This window comes from Lithobates pipiens, unplaced genomic scaffold, assembly GCF_037356315.1.
Source record: "Lithobates pipiens isolate NorthernLeopardFrog02 unplaced genomic scaffold, aLitPip1_a1.2 Scaffold_22, whole genome shotgun sequence".
Classification (NCBI taxonomy): domain Eukaryota; kingdom Metazoa; phylum Chordata; class Amphibia; order Anura; family Ranidae; genus Lithobates; species Lithobates pipiens.
In genome coordinates this window covers 72,375,152-72,396,811 of record NW_027507784.1, presented here as the reverse complement: position 1 = coordinate 72,396,811, position 21,660 = coordinate 72,375,152, and the positions used below count along the sequence as shown (strand labels likewise).

The 21,660-nt window shown below is 41.9% G+C and overlaps 1 protein-coding gene across 3 annotated transcripts in view; it reads left to right on the top strand.

Annotated features, from left to right (window-relative positions):
- Positions 1 to 21,660, top strand: part of ARHGAP15 (Rho GTPase activating protein 15) — a 978,992-nt gene that overhangs the window by 160,066 nt on the left and 797,266 nt on the right. For all 3 annotated transcript variants that reach the window (XM_077447752.1, XM_077447751.1, XM_077447750.1), the window contains exon 5: positions 4,608 to 4,672. In XM_077447752.1, the coding sequence (XP_077303878.1) occupies positions 4,608 to 4,672 (65 nt within the window). The remainder of the gene's footprint in view (positions 1 to 4,607; positions 4,673 to 21,660) is intronic.

Below are 21,660 nucleotides of genomic sequence, written 5' to 3'. Positions count from 1 at the left end.
CACCTATTAGAAACGGCACAATGTGCCCTTTCTAAAGTGCGCATGCGCCGATGACATAGTAGTCTTCGGCTCTCTGCTTTTTAGTAAATATCTCCTAAACCATGTACCGTGTACAACCACTTTATGTCCAGTCCAATCATGTGATCTGCAGCTCTGGCTCCCCTGTGTCAGTGAGCGGTGGATGTAGGGGAGAGGGGGGACCGCCGACAATGGATGGGCTATGGGACCCTATGGGAGATGTCACTGCTCCCGGAATTCCCAGTCAATGTTGATAGCTCCCTTATCATATGTGTCCATGCACACATAACAATGAAATCTCTACACCACAGGCAAAAAAAAAGTTGTTGGGCACAGAATAATGTGATTATGGCTGGTGCTGTCTTCAAAATGTCTTCTAACTTTCACATTCGTGAACCCTATAAATCTGTGTATAGACTGCGCTGGCAAAAATGTGAATCAAGATTACTAAACAGTTTACCACATGTAAAAATGCAAAAAAAGTACAACTAATGTCCAATTTATCAATAAGCCCCATTCAAATAAAAGTTGATTCAAAATCAAAAGGTTAGTGAACAGGTGCTGGTGCCATTAGTACCAGATTGTTCTAAATGGTGCTGATTGTCAAGGAGATGAAACTAACCGGCCCCCCAATCCCTAGACTAAATAGTTAAAGAAGGTTTTCTTCTGAATGGGACTTTGAAAGGGTAGTGTACATCTAATCAGTAAGACAGTATTGAAAAATATATAATGTTTTTAATAGAATAAAGTTAAAAAAGTAACATGTCGGGGAGGGAGGCAAGAGACAACACAATTAAAGCAATTAATATACATAATTGGCTTTCCTCCTCCAAAACTCAAGGATTCCTCCTCTCCTTGGATGCGGAGAAGGCGTTTGACAGAGTGGCCTGGGATTATATGCAAGAAACTTTACAGATTATAGGTCTACCTAACAAATTCATTTCCCATGTTATGGCACTATACACCTCGCCGAAAGCCCATGTTAGGGCGAATGGCCACCTGTCGAACGCCTTCTCCGTGTCCAACGGGACTCGTCAGGGATGCCCGCTCTCACCCATTCTATTTGTTCTCACGTTAGAGCCCTTACTCAATCGTATTAGGGCAAATAGTGATATAAGAGGTGTGTCAATGGCAGGTACAGTCCAAAAGATAGCAGCTTTTGCTGATGACATCCTATTGTTCCTCACAGAACCACATATTACATTACCCAACCTTCTAAAAGATCTAGACTCATTTAAACGTATTTCCAACTTAGAAATAAACTTTAATAAATCAGAAGCGCTTAATATATCCCTTAGCGAAACAGCGGTGGAGCATTGTCAAAGAAATTTCCCTTTTAAATGGAACAGCTCAGCTATTACGTACCTGGGCATTAAGCTACCTTCCAACCTTAAGAACCTTTATATGCACAATTACCTCCCTCTACTCCAGACCATTCAAACTGATCTTAAAAAATGGTCCACGGGCATCTTTTCGTGGTTTGGCAGAGCCTCGATCGTCAAGATGAATATCTTACCCAGATTACTTTACTTACTACAAACGATCCCCATTAGGCTCCCCGTGGCCTTTTTTAATTCATACAAATCGATTTGCACGCAATTCCTATGGAACGGAAAAAGGCCCAGACTAAGCCACGACAGACTAGCAATACCTAAAGCAAAAGGTGGTATAGGCTTACCAGATATAAGGAAATATTATTGGGCTTGTCATCTATCCAGAATTGTAGATTGGAAAGTACATAGCGCTACGAAAGCTTGGGTGCATCTGGAGAACACACTTGCACCTATTCCGACAAGACATCTACCCTGGCTGGACCAGAAACACATCCCCATGATCTGTAAACAGCACCCGTTAGTTGCACCTACCTTACATGTGTTTCGATCAGTGTGCCAAACACAACATATCTCGTCTCACCGCAGCCCACTAACACCTATCAGACATAATCCAGACTTCCCAATTGGTCAATCTGAGTCTTTTCTCCGTTCCATATGGCCACACCCAGAGATACTAACCCGGCACTTTTTCACCAATGGAAATCTTTTAACGCGCGCAAACGTACCGTGTTTAGACTCCAGACGCACTATTCCTCAATGGGTATATTTCCAAATTAGACATTTCCTAGTCTCCCACCTGCATCAACCAGACTTTGCTAGATCACTCACTCCTTTTGAATCTCTCTGCGACACGATAGAACCTCAAAGACACCTCATATCTAAAATGTACACCCTCTTCTTCACGGAATGTAATCCCAGATCTCTTCAATCATCCAGCAGTTGGGAATCAGACCTGGACTTGCATTGGTCAGAGGAGGAGTGGGAAACCATATTCTCCCATATACACAAGGGATCTGTCAATGTTTCAGTTCAAGAAAACGGTTTCAAAATAGCTGCAAAATGGTATAAAACTCCATCCCAGTTACATAAATTTTTCCCCCACGTACCCTCTACATGCTGGAGATGTTCCCAGGAAGAGGGAACTCTCCTCCACATTTGGTGGTCATAAAAAAAGTAACATGTACAATACATACAATACAGTTGACAACAACCATTAGTTGAACATCGGAGCAACAGATACACCCAATGCGTTTCAAGTCTGAAATATTGGTTCTCTTCTTCAGGGGTAGGCAGTTACAACAGGACGTGAATTCGTCTACAATTGATAAAGGAAAATATAAGGATGCATGCATTGAAAAATTTAATAAACAAGCAAAATATCAAAACGTTGAATTTCTCAATTGTGTGTGCACTAACTATGCAGATTGCATAAACACTCAAAAATATCTTGCATTCAAATTAAAAATGCTTGGAATATGCTGCGGCTACAGGCCCGCCCATTTCGGTCCATCAAGAGATAACTGCATGTGACCGCATCAAAAACCCAACAGGGAGTCTCACTCACAAAGGGCACCCCAGAAAGGTCCCTAGAAATTCCCCGCTTATATCCCGAAGCGACTGATATCGCCGTAAGGAAAGGAAAAAAACACACTTGATCTCATATAGGAACCAAATCTATAGGGGTTAGCCTCCAAAATATCTGTATATGAGAAAAAAACTGAAAATATACCTACCCAACTAATCTCAGGAAGTTCTAGGACCTGAAAGGGCCTAATAGTGGTAAAAAAAACACTGGCTTCAAAGGGAGACTCCAAAAGCATCAAAAGGCAGAATTACAGGCCTATAATAGAATGAAAATTAGTACCAGATAAACACGTGACCACTTCCACGTTCCCCGGGTGACCCCACTTGGATGTACACTCACCACAATGGATGGACATGCTATTACTGTGCTTTTTTGGTTGGACCCATTGTGTATCTTGTAACTAAGTTGACCATCCACATGTACCAGGATGCAACTCCTTCCAAGCCATACACTGACACTCAAAAAACAGTATCAGGGAAAAGATTAACTGTACAAAACAGCCAACTTTATTACACCATATAAAACCTTACAATTACACCACACTCACATGTGTATGTGCCTAAGGACCAGCACCATGTACATACAGCACTTAATGGTTAAGATGGCTGCCGCCCCAAGATCAGAAGCCAGCTTGCATATCAGGGATGGAATGTAACCTATTGACTGGGAAACACTGCCTCAACTAGTTTTGTCTGCCTGAAAACGTATCTGAACAATCTAAACTAGTTGAGGCAGTGTTTCCTAGCTGATACATTACAGTACATCCCATCCCTGGAGCGCAAGCCAACTTCTGGTTTCAGAGCAATAGTGGCCACCTTAACCATAAGCGCATACACGATCCAGTGACCCACAAAAGATTGGTGTGCCGCTCAGACTTGGTTAACATGGGGAATAGCACAAGTAACTCTGCATCCATTGTGGGAGTGCCAGAGATGGATGGAGCTCATTCCAGCTCCTGTGATCGCTGAAGGGAAAGGAGGGAGAGATCCTTAATGCCGCACATCTATGGAGTCCTCTGATTGTAAGAGTGGCAACCTTAGCCTGGGTTCCCACCAGACCATGCCCCCAATGCATTTTGCTCCACTGCCTGAAGCTTAGTCATGAGGACTTAGTCATTCCCCCTGACTAAGCTCCAGGGGGCAGAGTGAAACGCTTTGCAGGCATGGCCTGGTGGGAGCCTAGGCTGAGGTTGCCACTCTTAACATCATGTGACTCCATGGATGTGCTGCATTAGGGATCTCTCCTTCCTTTCCCTACTCGATCCAGCACTGTGCCTATCTGCAGTGGCTCTCTCCTCTCATTTCCCAGTCTCACAGACTTTGCTGAGGTAGCGGCAGCCATTGGCTGCTGTCAGTCAAATCTTGTGACGAGAGAGCGGGGAGGAGGGGACAGGGTCAAGCTGTGCTGTGTGTGTCTATGGATAGTGTGGCTCGGGGACTGAGCCTGCAGGTGTGCCACCTTAGGAAGCGGCAGGGGGATCCAAAAAGAGGAAGTTCAGGGCCACACTGTCTGTTATTTTAAAAAACAGATTTTACAATCACTTTAACATCTACTTGATGCTTATGACATAGAGAGCTGTCACAATAAAAGCTGCCATAGTGAGCATTTTTCTATATGTACCTGCACTTGTGGTTTAAATCTATATTTTAATGTTATTCTTGTATTAACAGGTAAGCCAAAATAAAGAAGGTGTCTTAAATAAAACCAAGATAGCGGACAAAGGGAAGAAATTGAGGTAATGTGTGTGTCTCATAAATTATTTTGTCACCAATTTAAGTATATTTCTATTGTTGTGATCATATTTGAGAACAATATGTGTTGTTATGTGTTCCCATTAACACAATGTACCCTAAAGAATATAAATGTCTAAGCTTTTCGGCTGTCGCTTTGGAGCAGGTTTACACATAATACTCTATAGTATAATATATAATTGTAATTGTTCAGAATTGTAATTGTTCAGAATAACTTGCTGAACAGTACACAATGGAGAAAATGTAGGGGCATTTTTTAACTAAAAAAGTGCACTGACCACCCTGGTCCAAAAATGTTTTAATATTTAGGAGTTATTTATCTAAATTTTAAAGTGGATCTAAAGCCTTAAGGTTTTTTTTACCTTGCTATCCATTAAGGCCCCTTTCAAACTGGGGGGGGGGGGGGGGGGGGCGTCGGCGGTATAAGTGCGCTATTTTTAGCGCTGGTTTACCGTCATTTTAGCGGTGGTATTCGGTGGTATAAGTGCGCTATTTTTAGCGCTGGTTTACCGTCATTTTAGCGATGGTATTCGGCCGCTAGCGGGGCAGTTTTACCCCCTTGCTAGCGGCCGAGAAAGGGTTAAAACCACCGCAAATCGCTGCTGCAGTATTAATGCCAATGGTCCCAAAAATGTGTCAAAATTGTCCGACGTATCCGCCATAATGTCGCAGTCACGATAAAAAATGCCGGCAATTACTAGTAAAAAAAAAGATCAATAAAAATGCCATAAAACTATCCCGCTATAACTTTTGCACAAACCAATCAATAAATGCTTATTGAGTTTTTTTTTTGCACCAAAAATATGTAGAAGAATACGCATAGGCCTGAACTAAGGAAAAAACAAATGTTTATATATTTTTTGGGGGATATTTATTATAGCAAAAAGTAAAAATAATGCGTTTTTTTCAAAATTGTCGCTATTTTTTTGTTTATAGAGCAAAAAATAAAAACCGCAGGGGTGATCAAATAGCACTAAAAGAAAGCTCTATTTGTAGGAAAAAAAAGGGCGTCAATTTTGTTTGGGTGCAACGTTGCATGACCACGCAATTGTCAGTTAAAGCGACGCAGTGCCGAATTGCAAAAAGTGCTCTGGTCAGGAAGGGGGTAAAATCTTCCGGGGCTGAAGTGGTTAACATTATATAGAAAGGAGAAAGCTAAGTAAGGTTTTTAGCAAATAAAGAAGTAAACAGCGCATTTTAAAAATTTGTTTAAAGTTGCGCTATGTGAATTGACGATGTAGCAAATACAAAGTAGGTGTTATCCCAATTTGGCTGCAAAGGTAGAAATACACTTTAAGCTTTTATTGGAAGAGTGTAGACTTTCCGCATCTGGTTATCAGTTAGGAGTGTTATCATTTGGAAGTGTTCCCAAAGGACCGAGTCTCTTCATTGCTTCTCTAATATACTGCCATCTAGTGTTTCTTGTATGGATTACAGCAAAGTTTTACCCATCATTTTCATGTTTTATACTGGCTTGGTAGGTTTTCTTGCAGCAGAATAGAGAATCATCTAACAAAGAGGGAAATGATTAAACACAGATCTTCGTATTATGCTATGGAAAGTTTTTGTAAACAGCATGTCCTTTTACGGTTAATCATTGGACATGGCGATTGTAGCAAGTTACAGGTAGTTCAATATAAATTAGGCGTAGAGCATATAGATGAGCATATTATTTAATATTGTTAAAGGAAGTAACATTGGATAAACAGGGTTCCCTATTTAGCTAAGCTAGTCTGTTTGCAGTCTGTAGGTGTTTCGGTTAAAACGGCATTATGGCCAAAACCAAAAAATTAATATATTGCAAGTTACCAATCATTAGATGTGGTGGCTGCATTCGTTTTCTTTTTTTTTTTTTTTTAGGCTTAATTCCTCTGTTTTCACCTGATGATCTGGCCAGTAACGCACCTCCTGTATTAGACTCTCTGGATGAACTCAAACAACAAGAAATAAATAGTATATAAATGTAAATTTATTAAACGATAAAAAAAAAAAAAAGCACACTTCTTGATATTCGGCGTAGGTGGTGGATGAGACCACTTCAGAGTTGTGTGGATGGGTATGCAGTTCATGGAGCTCATTGGGAAAACCCGACCCTGACAGCTGTCAGAGGAGCTGGCAGTGCCCGGCGTCCTGCACAGTACACTCTGCCTCGTGGACCCCCTATGTGCCTGTGATAGGTGGAGAACATGTCCTACATGGGCAAAGAAAAGTGTCACTTTGGAATCAACAAGATTCATGTGTCCCTCTATGTCCCCACCATAGTCAGAAATGAGAACAAAGCTCATACTTAGCTGCTCATCTTTGTCTTTTTTTTTGGGTGACCAGAGACTGAAAAGTTTTCTCCCAATGTTGGAATTACCATTAAGATGTTTGTATATACCTATCCTAACCCCTCTTAACCACTTGCTGACCACGCAATAGCAGAATGAGGGCTACAGTGCGGCCAGCCAGCTCTAGGAGGATGTCATATGACGGCCCCCGATGGCGCTCCCCACCTTGCACCCACTGGAAACTGCTGATCACAGATTGAGGTAAAGAGCCAGTCAGTGGCTCTTTGCCATGTGATCAGCTGTGTCCAATCACAGCTAACAACTATGTAAACAGAAACCGGTTATCAGCATTCCTTGGCTCATTCTGACACCATGAGGAGAAGAGAGGCCATAACCGGCTTGTGTAAAAGGGACATGTACATTATATAGTGCCTTGATTATCAGTGCAGTCCCAAAAGTTCCCACCATTGCTGCCAATCAACGCCCATCAGTGCTGCAAATCAGTGCCTGTCAGTACTGCCAATCAGTGCCCATTAGTGCTTCCTCATCAGTGACACCTATCAGTGCCACTTACCAGTGCCCATCAGTGCTGCCTATCAATGCCCATCAGTGCCCCCTATCAGTGCCCATCAGTGCTACCTATCAGTGCTGCCTATCGGTGTCCATCAGTGCCACCTATTAAAAAACTATAAAAAATGGTTGCTTTTTAAAAAAAAAAAAAATTGTGTGTTTTTTTTATTTTATTTTTTTCATTTATTTAGCAAAACAATAAAAGACTCAGTGGTGATTAAATACCACCAAAAGAAAGCTGTATTTGTGAGGAAAAAAAAAGATAAAAATGTTGATTGGGTACAGTGTTGCATTACCGCACAATTGTTATGGCCTGGGCAGGAAGGGGGTAAACGTGCCCAGTAGGCAAGTGGTTAAAGCATCTCTTTTTCCTGGGAGAATGAGTTTAATGTTTGTAATCATTCCTCATGACTGAGATTCTCCAGTCCCCTTATTAGGTTTGTTGCTCTTCTCTGGATTCTCTACAGGTCCAGCACATTCCTCCTGAGGACTGGTGGCCAGAACTGGACAGCTGGCAGAATTATAGTTTTATCTCTTGAATAAATAACCTTTTTGATGCATGCGAATAGTCTGCTGGCCTTGCCTGCTGCAGCTTGGCATTGCATGCTATTGCTGAGTCTGTCATCAACTAGAACCACCAGATCTTTTCCTCCCAGATGTTCTCCCCTTAACATGTAGCTTGGCATTCATATGTTTAGCCCCCAAGTGTATGACTTTACATTTCCCTACATTGACCTCATTTGCCATGTGTTTGCCCACCCTTCTATTTTATCAAGGTCTTCCTGTGCAGTTGCTATATCCAGTTGTAAAGTTATTGCCCTGTTTAGTTTTGTATCATCAGCAAACACTGAGATTGAACTATTTATCCCATCCTCTATATCATCTATATATGCAACCCTTTCACGGGATCGCCCTTTCCTCTCACTCACTGAAGGAGCCTTTGATAACGGAGGGCCTAGATAGACCACTTTCCTCCGTCTACTCAATGATCAATTTGGCACACAGACCCAGGCTAGATGGCCTCTATCAGAGATGGCACACGGATCTTCCTTCTTCTACTGAAGAAGATTGATCTGAATGCTTGGACCACTTTTTTAACAGACATGATCTCAGCCAAAGACAGGTTTCTCTTGGATGCTATTGCAGTTTCTTTTTCTAAATGTGGACAGGACTTAGGTGACTATCTCAATCTATACACTAATTGTTGAAACCGCAGTGCCTTTTTCGTATTCGTTCAATGTATTCTGTTACACTAGACCTGTACAATGTACAATATACCATCTTATCTTACTGGAAAAACAGGATTGGTCCCAAAGCAGAGTCCTGACGTACCTCACTTATGACTTCAGACCATTCAGTAGATATGTTACTTATTACCATGTGCCCCTGTAACCAGTTTTCTATCCAGGTATATATACTATCATCAATTAAGCGTTTATGGGGTACGTTTCAAATGCCTTGGTGAAGCCTAGATAGACTACATCCACAGGCCTTCGTTTATCCAGATTATAGCTCACTTAGAATGTTAATAGGTTGGTCTCGCATGAATCATTTTTCAGGAATCCGTGCTGACTACTGCCAATGATACTATTCTTATCAGCAAATTCTTGGATATAGTCCCTTACAATCCTCTCCATTCGTTTACAACATATTGATGTTAGGTTGACTGGCCTATAGTTTCCAGGTATGTATCTTGGTCCATTCTTGTATATTGGTACCACATTAGCTTTCGCCAATCCACTGGTACTATTTCTGTCAGTAAGTTATTATGGTTGCCCTCAAAGGGGCATTGTTTCTGTAGGACTAGATTTCCAGAGCGCCCCACCCCTCCTTATATCAGATGTCAAGAGTCCCCCACCCTCCCGTACATCACAGTGCAGCTCCCTTACCTTATACTACTGCAATGCTGGGAAGCAGAAAGTTCAGGGTCTGGAGGAGGACAAGAGGAAGGCTGGAGGCAGCTACCAGAGTCTGCTGAATGATGAGATTGGGGAGGTGGAGATAAGGGGGTGCTTCATCTGCACAGAGAGGCGCCGGATCTGTAGGAGGAGTTCTGCCCTCCTCTTTGCTGCTGACTGCTGAGACGGCGAGGGGGCCAAGACAAGCCTCTCCATGGCTGCAGGGAGAAGTGCAGGATCAGGTGGAGGAGTTCTGTCCTCCTCTCAGCTACGACTGCTGAGACAAGGTGGGGGTGGAGACAAAGGGGGTTCCGCAGCTACAGGAGAGATGTGAAGGCATCATAAAATGGCCTGGAGGGCCGGATTCGGCCCATGGGCCTTGTGTATGACACATGTGGCTTTTGTCCTCCTCTTTGCTACCAACTGCTGCTGAGTGCTGAGACAAAGTGGGGGTGGAGAAGAAGGTGGTGCCACAGCTACAGGAGAGATAGGAGGGCCACATGAAATGGCCTAGAGGGTCGGGTTCGGCCCCTGGGCCTTGTGTTTGACACATGTGCCCTAGAGACTGATTATTGAACCAGAATGAGTGAATTGGTGCTGAACACCTGGCTGCCTAGCACTGATTCTAGGGAAGAGCCAGTTGCTTACAACAGTTCCTGTGGGGGTAGCTCTACAAAAGGAAAAAAAAAGGAAGAAAAACGAAAGAAACCCCGGGTGATCATAAATTCAAATACACAGGGGCACAAATAAGGGTTTCATAAATAACGATCACATTGACTATTAGTGTTTTAAAATGTTTTGTTCAATAATCAAGGCTAGGAAAAGGTTATTTAACCACTTCAGCCCCAGAATTTACTCCCTTCTTGAACATAGCACTTTTTGCGATTCGGCACTGCGCCGTTTTAACTCACAATTGCACGGTCGTGCAATCTTGCACCCAAACAAAATTGACATCCTTTTTTTTCCCCACAAATAGAGCTTTCTTTTGGTGGTATTTGATCGCCTCTGCGGTTTTTATTTTTTGCGCTATAAACAAAAAAAGAGCGACAATTTTGAAAAAAACACAATATTTTGTACTTTTTGCTATTATAAATATCCCCATTTAAAAAAAAAAAAAACTAATTTTTAGGCCAATATGCATTATTCTACATATTTTTGATAAAAAAAATCGCAATAAGCGTATATTGATTGGTTTTTACAAAAGTTATAGCATTTACAAAATAGCCGATAGATTTATAGCATTTTTATTATTATTATTATTATTTTTACTAGTAATGGTGGTGATATGCGATTTTTTATCATGACTGCGACATTATGGGGGTCACATCAGACACTTTTGACACTGTTATACAATGTTATACAAATGCATTGATTACTGTAAAAACGTCACTGGCGGTGAATGGGGTTAACACTAGGGGGCGATCAAGGGGTTAGCTGTGTTCCCTGGGAGGTGATTCTAACGGAAGGGGGAGGGGACTGACTAGAGGAAGTGACGGATTGTGGTCCCTTGATTGTGGTCGGGAAGCCGTTAAAAGGGATTTTACAAGCTATAAAAGGTTATTTTTATACCAAAGGCTAAAAAAATTAACCAAAAATGTTTAACTCTTAGGTCTATGTGTTTTTCTAACATGTGGAGTATTGAAGAGCAATACATGTATTTCTCTTCATTTGAAATACACTTTCAGCATACAAGAAGACAATGTACCTTGGGACTGATCTATCAAAGGTTGTATTTAACGGGCACAAATAGAGAGCGGATTTGCATAATGTTTGCATAATGACTCAATTTCACAATATTAGATGCAATGACATAATATTTTTGATATCATAATGCTGGGTCATAAATTGACTCCGTGTCATTATGCTAACTAATGCAAATTGTATCATTTTTGTTCTATATTTGTTTCCGAGCCGAGTGTGCAATGAGATGACCCTCATCACAGAGGGCAGTAAGATAAAATACCTGAAATAAATGGTTTCATAAGACCACTAAGGGGTGAGAAAAGGATGAATTTTAGCCTGAAAAGAGCTCCTTATTTTCATCGTCATATAAGCTTGGTGTACTATCAGTCAAAGAGAGTTGCTGATAATTATGATATACTTAGATCATCTCATAATAGAGTGAAGGAGACTTTCTAAGGGCATATTAGTGACTGATAGGTTAAAATAAACATTAACTCCCGGGTTTAATAAAAATTTGCAAGGCATTATCCAGTGCTTAATACCAGAAGTGCCGGCATATACTTAAGTTGACACTAAACAAAATCCTTAGTCTCCAAAAATAATCCATACACATCCGCTACTTAATGGTTTGTGCGGTCATGTTCACTGCTCTATGCATACTACACATCCCATAGTCCATTTAGGGAGAGGGTGGCTACATTCCTACATACTGCGGGACCATGGAGAATAGATGTAGCCACCCTCTAACAGGAAGCCAGATCACAGCAGCAAAAAAAAAAAAAGAATTTGTAAATTTTTAGGAGGCTGAAAACAATAGAAGGGAGTTTTCTGAATTAGGAATATATGCTTGATTTTTTTTTTTTTAAACCAGACATTAGCATCGTTTTACCAAATGCCGGACTGAGGTTACTGGTGCTGCTAAATGTCCACAGACTTGGTACCCGACCTTTGGTACTTACTGTATAGACCTTAGGCTCCAGCCACCGATGCTCAGAATTTCAGTGCCTAATGCCGCTTACACACGACCGGACTTTTCGACGGACTAGGTCCAACAGTCTTCCTCTTCCCGGTGGAGTTCCGACGGACTTTCCGCACGAACGGACTTGGCCACACACAAGCACACCAAATTACAATGGATTCGAACGTGATGACATACGACCGGACTAGAATAAGGAAGTTCATAGCCAGTAGCCAATAGCTGCCTGTCGGTTTTCATCCGTCGGACTAGCATACAGACAACTTGATTTTTTCGACCACGCTTGAGTCCGTCGGAAAGATTTGAAATAAGTTTGAAATCTGATTTTTAGACAGCAAAGGTCCGTTGAAGCCTACAAATGATAGAATGGTCCGGCAGATTCGTTCCATCGAACCTAGTCCGTCGAAAAGTCTGGTTGTGTGTATGAGGCATAAGTCGTTAAAATTATTTATTACACTGACTTCTACTAGCTACTTTTTAATATTATTATTATACAGGATTTATATAGTGCCAACAGTTTGCACAGCTCTTTATAATATGAGGGCAGACAGTATACTTACAATACAAATCAATACAGGAGGGACTAGAGGGCCCTGCTCATTAGAGCTTACAATCTAGAAGGGAGGGTCAAGTTGAAACAAAAGGTAATAACTGTGGAGGATGAGCTGATGGAGAAAATGAAAATACAGTTGTTAGGTGTGGGTAGGGTAGGCTTCTCTGAAGAGAAGGGTAATATTTACTTCTGTCACACTTACTTATTTTTCCTGTGCTGTCCTTTTTTTTATTTTTTTTTATATATTTGTATTACTTTTTCTCTGACTTTTTATAGTGGATCTTCAAATTGGAATGGCTTTTGCAATCTCTTATAATGTGTCCCCACTTGCTGATCATCTCCTGTAGCATGCCCACAATATATGAGTCTCCGGGCATCTACTATTAGGTGCTGCCATTATCCGTAGTGTTACATACACTTAGGCTTCATGCACACTGAAGCTCAAAAAAGCTTTTTCTGGATTCCAGATTGCTGGCAGAAAACGCTGGTTGAAAAATTTGCTTTTAACAGCGTTTTGGACTAGCGTTTATGAGCGTTAGCGTTTATGGGCGTTTTCAATAAAAATACACAGAGGACACTCCAAAGATCCCACAGTGCATTGAAAAAATAGAATGCCGAACACTATTTAACGCGTGTTTATGAGTGTTTATAAGCGTTTATGAGCGTTTATCGGCGTTGGTCATTTTTTGGCGGTGAAAAACGGCACTTTGAATGCGAATTTCTGGCGTTCAGAAAAAAGCCCATAAACTCCACTGCTCATTAAAGCTAAAAAACGTCCATGTGTGCATGGACACCTAGGCTAACATAGAGTGGAGTTTATGGGCTTTTTAAAAAAACACCCAAACTCCAATAAACTGCAGTTTATGAGCTCCAGTGTGCATGGAGCCTTAATATTAGGTATGGCTATTTTGCAATGTCAGGAGCTGAACTTGTGGAACTCTATGCCAGGTAAGTAACTCAGAGTATACAAATGGGTAACAAACCAAAATGTGTTTGGGAGCAGCCTTAGGCTCCATGCACACTGAAGCTCAAAAAAGCTGTTTCTGGATGCCAGGTTGCTGGCAGAAAACGCTGGTTGAAAAACTTGCTTTTAACAGCGTTTTGTACTAGCGTTTATGAGCGTTTATTAGCGTTAGCGTTTATGGGCGTTTTCAATAAAAATACATAGAGGACACTCCAAAAATCCCACAGTACATTCCAAACTCCCACAATGCATTGAAAAAATAGAATGCCGAACACTAAGGCTCCATGCACACTGAAGCTGATAAACTGCAGTTTATTGGAGTTTGGGCATTTTTTGTAAAAGCCCATAAACTCCACTCTATGTTAGTCTATGTGTCCATGCCCACATGGACGTTTTTCAGCTTTAATGAGTAGTGGAGTTTATGGGCTTTTTTCTGAACGCCAGAAATTCGCGTTCAAAGTGCCGTTTTTCAGCGCCAAAAAACGACAAACGCCGATAAACGCTCATAAACGCTTGTAAACGCTCATAAACGCTCATAAACGCTCGTTCATTAGTGTTCGGCATTCTATTTTTCAATGCATTGTGGGATTTTTGGAGTGTCCTCTGTGTATTTTTATAAAAAACGCCCATTAACGCTAACGCTGTAAAACGCTCATAAACGCTCATAAACGCTAGTATAAAACGCTGTTAAAAGCAGGTTTTTAAACCAGCGTTTTGTGCCAGCAATCTGGCGTCCAGAAATAGCTTTTTTGAGCTTCAGTGTGCATGGAGCCTAATTAACGCGCGTTTATGAGCGTTTATAAGTGTTTATGAGCGTTTATCAGCGTTTGTCGTTTTTTGGCGGTGAAAAACGGCACTTTGAACGCGAATTTCTGGCGTTCAGAAAAAAGCCTATAAACTCCACTGCTCATTAAAGCTGAAAAACGTCCATGTGTGCACGGACACATAGACTAACATAGAGTGGAGTTTATGGGCTTTTAAAAAAAACGCCCAAACTCCAATAAACTGCAGTTTATGAGCTCCAGTGTGCATGGAGCCTTACTATTGCCACTGAGCCTTGAAGATTTCCTTGAATTTGTACTATTGCAATAAGCATTCACATCCCTGTATAGCCTCTATAATATATTTTTCTGATGTTATGGAAGTAGAACACCACTGGTCTTCAGACATTTAATAGTATTAGTATGATGTATAGATACTTTGTAGGGAACAAAAGAGAACGTAAAACCCATCAGGGTTTACTTCCTCTTTAACTTTACAGTCACAAAACTTGAATACAGCACATGTTTGGGAATGTCTGTTTCCATCAGAACCTTCTCACACAGGCATTATGACAGATCCTCTTTAGGACATTCCATGGTCATTAGCGCACAATGGGGTATCAATTTGATGAAGTCTGAAAGCAGTCTGATCATCATAAGAGGGATTAGTAGAGATCACGATATCTTCTGAATACAAGGATAGGATGAAGAAAAAACATCAACAGACAATATAATGAGTTCTTACAACAGGAGAAAAGGTGAAAGATGGTTCCTTAGGGGAGATAAAATGAAGACGATTGAAGCAAAACAAACAATCTGCTGTTCAGTATCCAGGGCATGTAATAAGTGTGTTTAGATACATACAGTAGTTTCCACCATGTGTAAGGATATCCCTTAGCAAAGATCGTGTTTGTTAATTATGTATCCTTATATTATTTTCTAATTAGAGTGACAGTTTCCTCAGTAGATTAATAATATGCATGTTGAAGGCCCCAGATTTTAAGGAAAATGACAGTTAGGACAAAATGTGCCATGTTGTCTTTTTTGTCCACTAATAAAAACTAAAAAAGGTCAACGCTGGAGTCCATAAATAATCCACAGAATAAGGCGTTGCAAGCCGAAATACATTAACATTCTTCTGTATACTGGAGCACTTGACTTTTAATAAATAAGCTCTACAGACTATGTATGGATCCCAGAGTTGACTTCTTTTAGTACATTGTAGATGGCTGACAGGTACCTTGATGGGAGACCGACTCCAGCTGCATTAAGAGAATAGCCAGGAGGTAGAGCTAAGATTAATTGAAGAGCTTTAGGTATTTGTGAGTTGCTAAACTTGCTTATATTGTGGGAGTACAAGAGCACAATGACTGGTCCCTAACTCCTTTAAAGAGGAAGTAAACCCTGGTGGGTTTTACTTCCTCTTTATTTCCCTGAAAAGGTAAAGCATAATGGGCTACTCTGCATCGCATAGTACCCCATTATGTGTCACTTACCTGAAACCGAAGCCTTCCATGTCACTGCTGTCCCCACTAGCATCGAGCCTCCATCCTCACCCTCTTCCTTCTGGGGCCGCAAACTCTGGCTCTGTGACTGTTGCGTGACGTCACTCCCGCTCATGCATGCAAGAGCCGTCAGTCAGTTATGACCCTGTCAGGGCTGGGCTCAGCCCTTCCTTCTCTGAGCTGGCCGCTCAGCTGTAGGCTAATTGCCAGCTCCTATCTCTCCACAGTTACTGTTGATGATATCCTGCTCGTCAGTCCTGCCTACTTAAAGAGGGATTCCACTGGAAAAAAAATTATTAAAAGCCAGCAGCTATAAATACTACAGTTGCTGACTTTTAATAAATGGACACTCACCTGTCCCAGGGTCCAGCGATGTCGGCAGCCAAGGCCGATCTATCGCTCGGCTCTCGGCTGCTGCCACCGCCATTCTCTGTGAGGGAATCAGGAAGTGAAGCGAGTCGCACAGCGCAATGGGAATGGTCCCGTGTGTGTCCCAGCAGACAGTGCGCCAGGACAGGAAACAGCATAGACTCCCATGGGAGTCTATGCCCGGAAGTGGGTGCAAATACCTGTCTTAGGCAGGTATCTGCACCGCCCTCCCCCGTGAAAGGTGACAACTGTGACGGGGGGGGGGGGGGTGGTTCCAATGAGCGGAAGTTCCACTTTAGGGTGGTACCCCGCTTTAAGCCGTCAAGTCCAGAGAATCTCTGCCTTCACCTTGGTGAACATCACAGAAACTATATCCTGTTCAAGACTTTGCTGACATTCCTTCTGGCTCCAGATCCTGCTTGCTATTCCAGTACATTGATCCCTGACTTCTGGCTTGGCTGACTATCTATTCTGGTTACTGAATTTTGGCTGTTTTGACTTTGTTCTTTTTACTTTTATTTTTAAACAAGTGTGATTTAACTGTACTTCTGTCTTAGCCTGATTTCATGGCTTCTGATAGACCCCCTTTAGAAATGTCAAGATCTTCCCTTTCTAAAGTTTCTAATGTAAATATCTCCTAAACGATGGAGGCATATAGCTTAACTAGTATAATATATATATATATATAATATATAAGGCTTAACTGTAGGTAAAAGTGGCTCTACAGGGTGTACAACCACTTTAAAGTGACACTAAATGATATCCGTATTTTCCAAAACAAATCCAAACATATTAATTACATGTACTTGTATAGCCCAGTCAATTTTACACAGCACTTTACATATATAGTGTACATTTACATCAGTCTCAAACCATCAAAGGGCTTACAATCTAAGGTCCCTTACTCACATTCATACATACACACAGGGGTCAAGTCCTGGGGAAAAAAGTGTGGGAACTCCCACCCAAGATCCACGCCCCCACCAAAAAAAAAAAAATATGATGTGCTCATATGCACGAACGCTTCAAAAGTGGTATTTTTCATCCAATTTTCGTATTGTGTGTATGAAGCTTAACTGTTAGTACTTAAAAAAAACAATCCTCAATAAACATAAATACGGCAATTCTCTGAATAATCAGCATTCATTCAATTGTGCTTCAATGCAAATGTGAACATCATGTTCTGATCTTTATTGGGGAATGTGATTTTGTATATAGATTGTTTATGTGGTGAGTTTACACTTTTCATTGAACAGAGTTTGGATAACACGGGGTTAAACGGAAAGGTCATAAATGAACTGCACATTATCTGGACAGAATGCTTGGGGAGATAGTGATGTGTTCCTGCTTAGGAGATGTAAGTTAGCTTGGGGGGGCTGCAAACTCTGCAGGGCTCCAACACACACTCGCTGCTATTCCAACCCTTCACATATTTCCACATAAACTTCCCTCCTGGCGTTAAACTTTGTCAGGTATGCTCAGCTTACCAACCCAAACTGATGTTCCTCCCTCAGCTCACCTCTCTCCCTGCATGTCCTGTGAGCAGAATAGCTGTGCTCCTCCTCTGGGTTCTCTCATCATATGGCACTGAAGATAGAGGAGGGGGGGATTCAGCGGGACACACAGAGCCAGTATGCAGGAGACTGGTGGGGGGGAGATGAGGAGACAGAAAATCAGCTGAGGCCGGCGGGGAGGAGCGCATCATGAAAGGTCTGACTAAATACAATCTCTTAGCAGCAGGGACCTGATCTACCCGTCAGCTAGCTGTGATTGACAGGTAGATCGAAGCGGAAGCTGTCATGGGTCCCCCTACTGGCAATGCCTGAATGGTCAGGTGTGCGGGACTTGCAATTGCGAGCTGTGTCGACGGCTTCTGGTGTAGCACCTGCCACACAGCTCGCATACTTCAAAGTCTTGCAGGACGCGGCTGCTAACGGGAACTGAGTTCCTGTTGTGGAAAAAGTACAGGAACTCCGTTCCCATGCGTTCCCGCAGGACTTGAGCCCTGCATACACATATTAGGGACAATTAGCCTACCAGCATGTCTTTGAAGTGTGGGAGGAAACCGGAGTGGCTGGAAAAAGCTTACGCAGGCACAGGGAGAACATGCAAACTCCAGACACGTAGTGCCGTGGTTGGAATTCGAACCAATTACCCTAGTGCTGCTAGGCAGGAGTGCTAACCACTGCTACTTGATGACCCTATAATCAATTTTTATTAAATTGTTTCGCACTGTGTTTTTCTGCCTCTCTGTAATGTCCTTTGTGAGCTCTCAAGCCTCATCTTTTTTCTTTTCACTTTCTTTTTTTTGGAACGAGCAGTGCAGGTTATTTGCAATCATGTGCACTGCTCTATGTACACTACAAATCCACTAGTTCACAGTCCATCTCTGGAGTGAGCAAGAGAGAATGGCTACATTCCTACCTACAGTGGGACCATGGAGAAGGAATGTAGCCACCCTCTAAACAGGGGTGGACAACTGCAGCCCTCCAGCTATTGTGAAAGGACATGTCCCATGAGGTGCTGTAAGACTGACAATTACAAGCATGTCTACCCGAGGTAGAGGCATCATGGGAAAACTGATGGTTACTCATAGAGGCAGAGGCATTATGGGATATGTAGTTCTGCAACTGCTGGAGGGCCGCAGTTACCCACCCCGCCTCTAATAGGAAGCAGAAAGGGAAAAAAAAGGAGATTTGGAGGAGGCTGAGAGAAATAGATGGAAGTTTTCTGTATTAAGAATACAAACTTGGATAGAACTTTAAATAGTTAAGTGTAATTTTAAAGTGTATGTTTTGTGAAAACTTCTCTTTTTAGTTTTGGAAAGAGCTTTGTCAGTTTATTTTTGCTTTCTGTGTCCCATAACGGGATTTCCCTTCATTTTCTAGGCTGAGATTACAACAGAAAATAAGAGAGAATCATTCCAAAGTGGGGAAAATTCCCTCTTAGCCCTTGTACACAGGGTCGGAGAATCCGTCGGAATGTGTCCTATCGGACCGTGTCGTCGGTTAATCCGACTGTGTGTGGTATGCATCAGTCCGATTATATCGGAATATCCGTCGGACCCAATTTAGGGCGGCACAGTGGTGTAGTGGTTAGCACTCTCACCTAGCAGTAAGAAGGGTCGCTGGTTTGAATCCCAACCATGACACTACCTGCCTGGAGTTTGCATGTTCTCCTTGTGCCTGTGTGGGTTTCCTCCAGGTACCCTGGTTTCCTCCCACAATCCAAAGACATGCAGGTAGGTTAATTGGCTTCTGTTCAAAATTGGCCCTAGTATATGAATGGGGACCTTGGATTGTGGGCTCCTTGAGGGTAGGGACCAATGTGAGTGTGCAATGTACAGGGATAGGGACAATTGTAGACACTCACCCTGGATGGACTGGTGTCTTTATTCAACCTTACTAACTATGAATGGGGACCTTGGATTTATGTTTATCTCGTTCTTATTGGATTTTTGGAGTTTTGTATTTCCCATCAATGTCTGTCCCTGATGATGGTCCCCAGGACAAAGACAGAGGGTGACTTAATCCAATAGAATCACAAACAGCGATAAAAATTTGCCATTGCATTTAGGCCCCTTTCACACTGTGTGACTTGGGTCTGCAAAGTCCCATGACAAGTCATTCCCCATGATTTCCAATGACAACCATTCATATATGTGTGACGTCAAGTCGCGCCGACTCTAGTCACTACTTTGGTCCGACTTTCATGAGAGTTGAGATCCATAAACCTCAAGATTACACAGGCATTCCCTGAAAGCGCGTCAAAATCATGGTAAAATTGTGTGACTTTTAAGTCGTGTGCAGTGTGAAAGGGCCGTACCCTTCCACGCGCAATCAAAAACTGAAAATGTTTTGGCAATAAAAACATTTTTTATGTAAATCTGAGCTGAAAAAAAAATATGTGGGTCACCACTGCTGGATTTAACCTTCTGAAAATGCAAGTTGTCTGCCAAGTTTATCATATGTGGGCCACCACTGCTGGATTTAACCTTCTGAAAATGCAAGTTGTCTGCCAAGTTTATCTAGCAACTTCCACACTTCCTAAATCGGACTCCAGGCTTTGTCCAGGTTGGGTGGATACTTGTTCAAGCTGAATTCTAGGTAATAATATGTTTGCATAGGTAACCTCCCTGGCGTTATGATTATGTCAGATTTTTACATCTCAAAGCAGTACAATTGTTCTGCATAGGAATTTGGCATTTTATATTGTAGGCCTGTAATTCTATTGCTGCGTACACATGGTCGGACTTTCCGATGGTAAATGTTCGATGTGAGCTTGCTGTCGGAAAGTCCGACCGTGTGTATGCTCCATCGAACATTTGCGGTCGGAATTTCCACCCACAAATGTTTGAGAGCAGGTTCTCAAATTTTCAGCCAACTTCACTTTTATAGAAAGTCCGATCGTGTGCACACAAGGCCGATGCACAATAGTTCACGCATACTCAGAATCAAGCAGAAGGAGCCGCACTCGCTATTGAACTTCCTTTTTCTCATCTCATTGTACGTCTTGTACGTCACCATGTTCTCATGTTCAGAATTTTGGGCCAACATTTGTGTGACCGTGTGTATGCAAGACAAGTTTGAGCCAACATCCTTCGGAAAACAAATCCACGGTTTTGTTGGCAGAAAGTCCGATCGTGTGTACGGGACATTAGTAATGATACACTTAAATCTGTCCAAACAAGAGTCTAGTAGGTATGATAAAGTTTGAAAAACAAAATCATAAATTATAATATAATAAATAACTATAAATAATTTAAAAATATATATATAATAATAATAAAATGAATTTCCCCACAAATCATCATCGCTCAACTCTACAGGTGTTTTTTTTTTTCTTTTTTTTTTGACAAAGCACTTCTATAGTGTGAAACGCGTCAACCTACCTCCATTTCCCCTGCCTGTACCCATCTAGTACTTTTAATATTTACGCTTCAATAAAGACTTTATACTTTACTTTCTGTATGGGTGTGCTGCCGATCCGAAGATTCTCTATTCCATGTTCTAATTCACTATCGCTGTTTTCTAGCTGGTGTAAAACCGCTTTTGATGTAAAGGTACACTTTTTGGTTTCTATGGACAATCTTGTTTCCAGGCAGAAAGAACAGTATTTATAATATAAAAGTGCATGCAGGGCACTGAACAAGGCACTAGGGACAAAAGGGAGGTGCAATTATTTTATACAATAATATAATCGGTAAGATTACAGTGTATTGTATGTGTTATGTTTTTTGTACTTTTGAATTTGCTACCGGGCTCTGCCCCATGCGTTGCAATGCTCACAGGGAATGGAGCCCAGCACACAGAGCATCGGGCGGAGGATCTGCAGGGGACACAGCAGGGGGACATCGCAGGATCCTGGGGATAAGGTACCTGGACCAGGATTCTGCAATGCAATCCCGGGTGTGGATCGGGGTT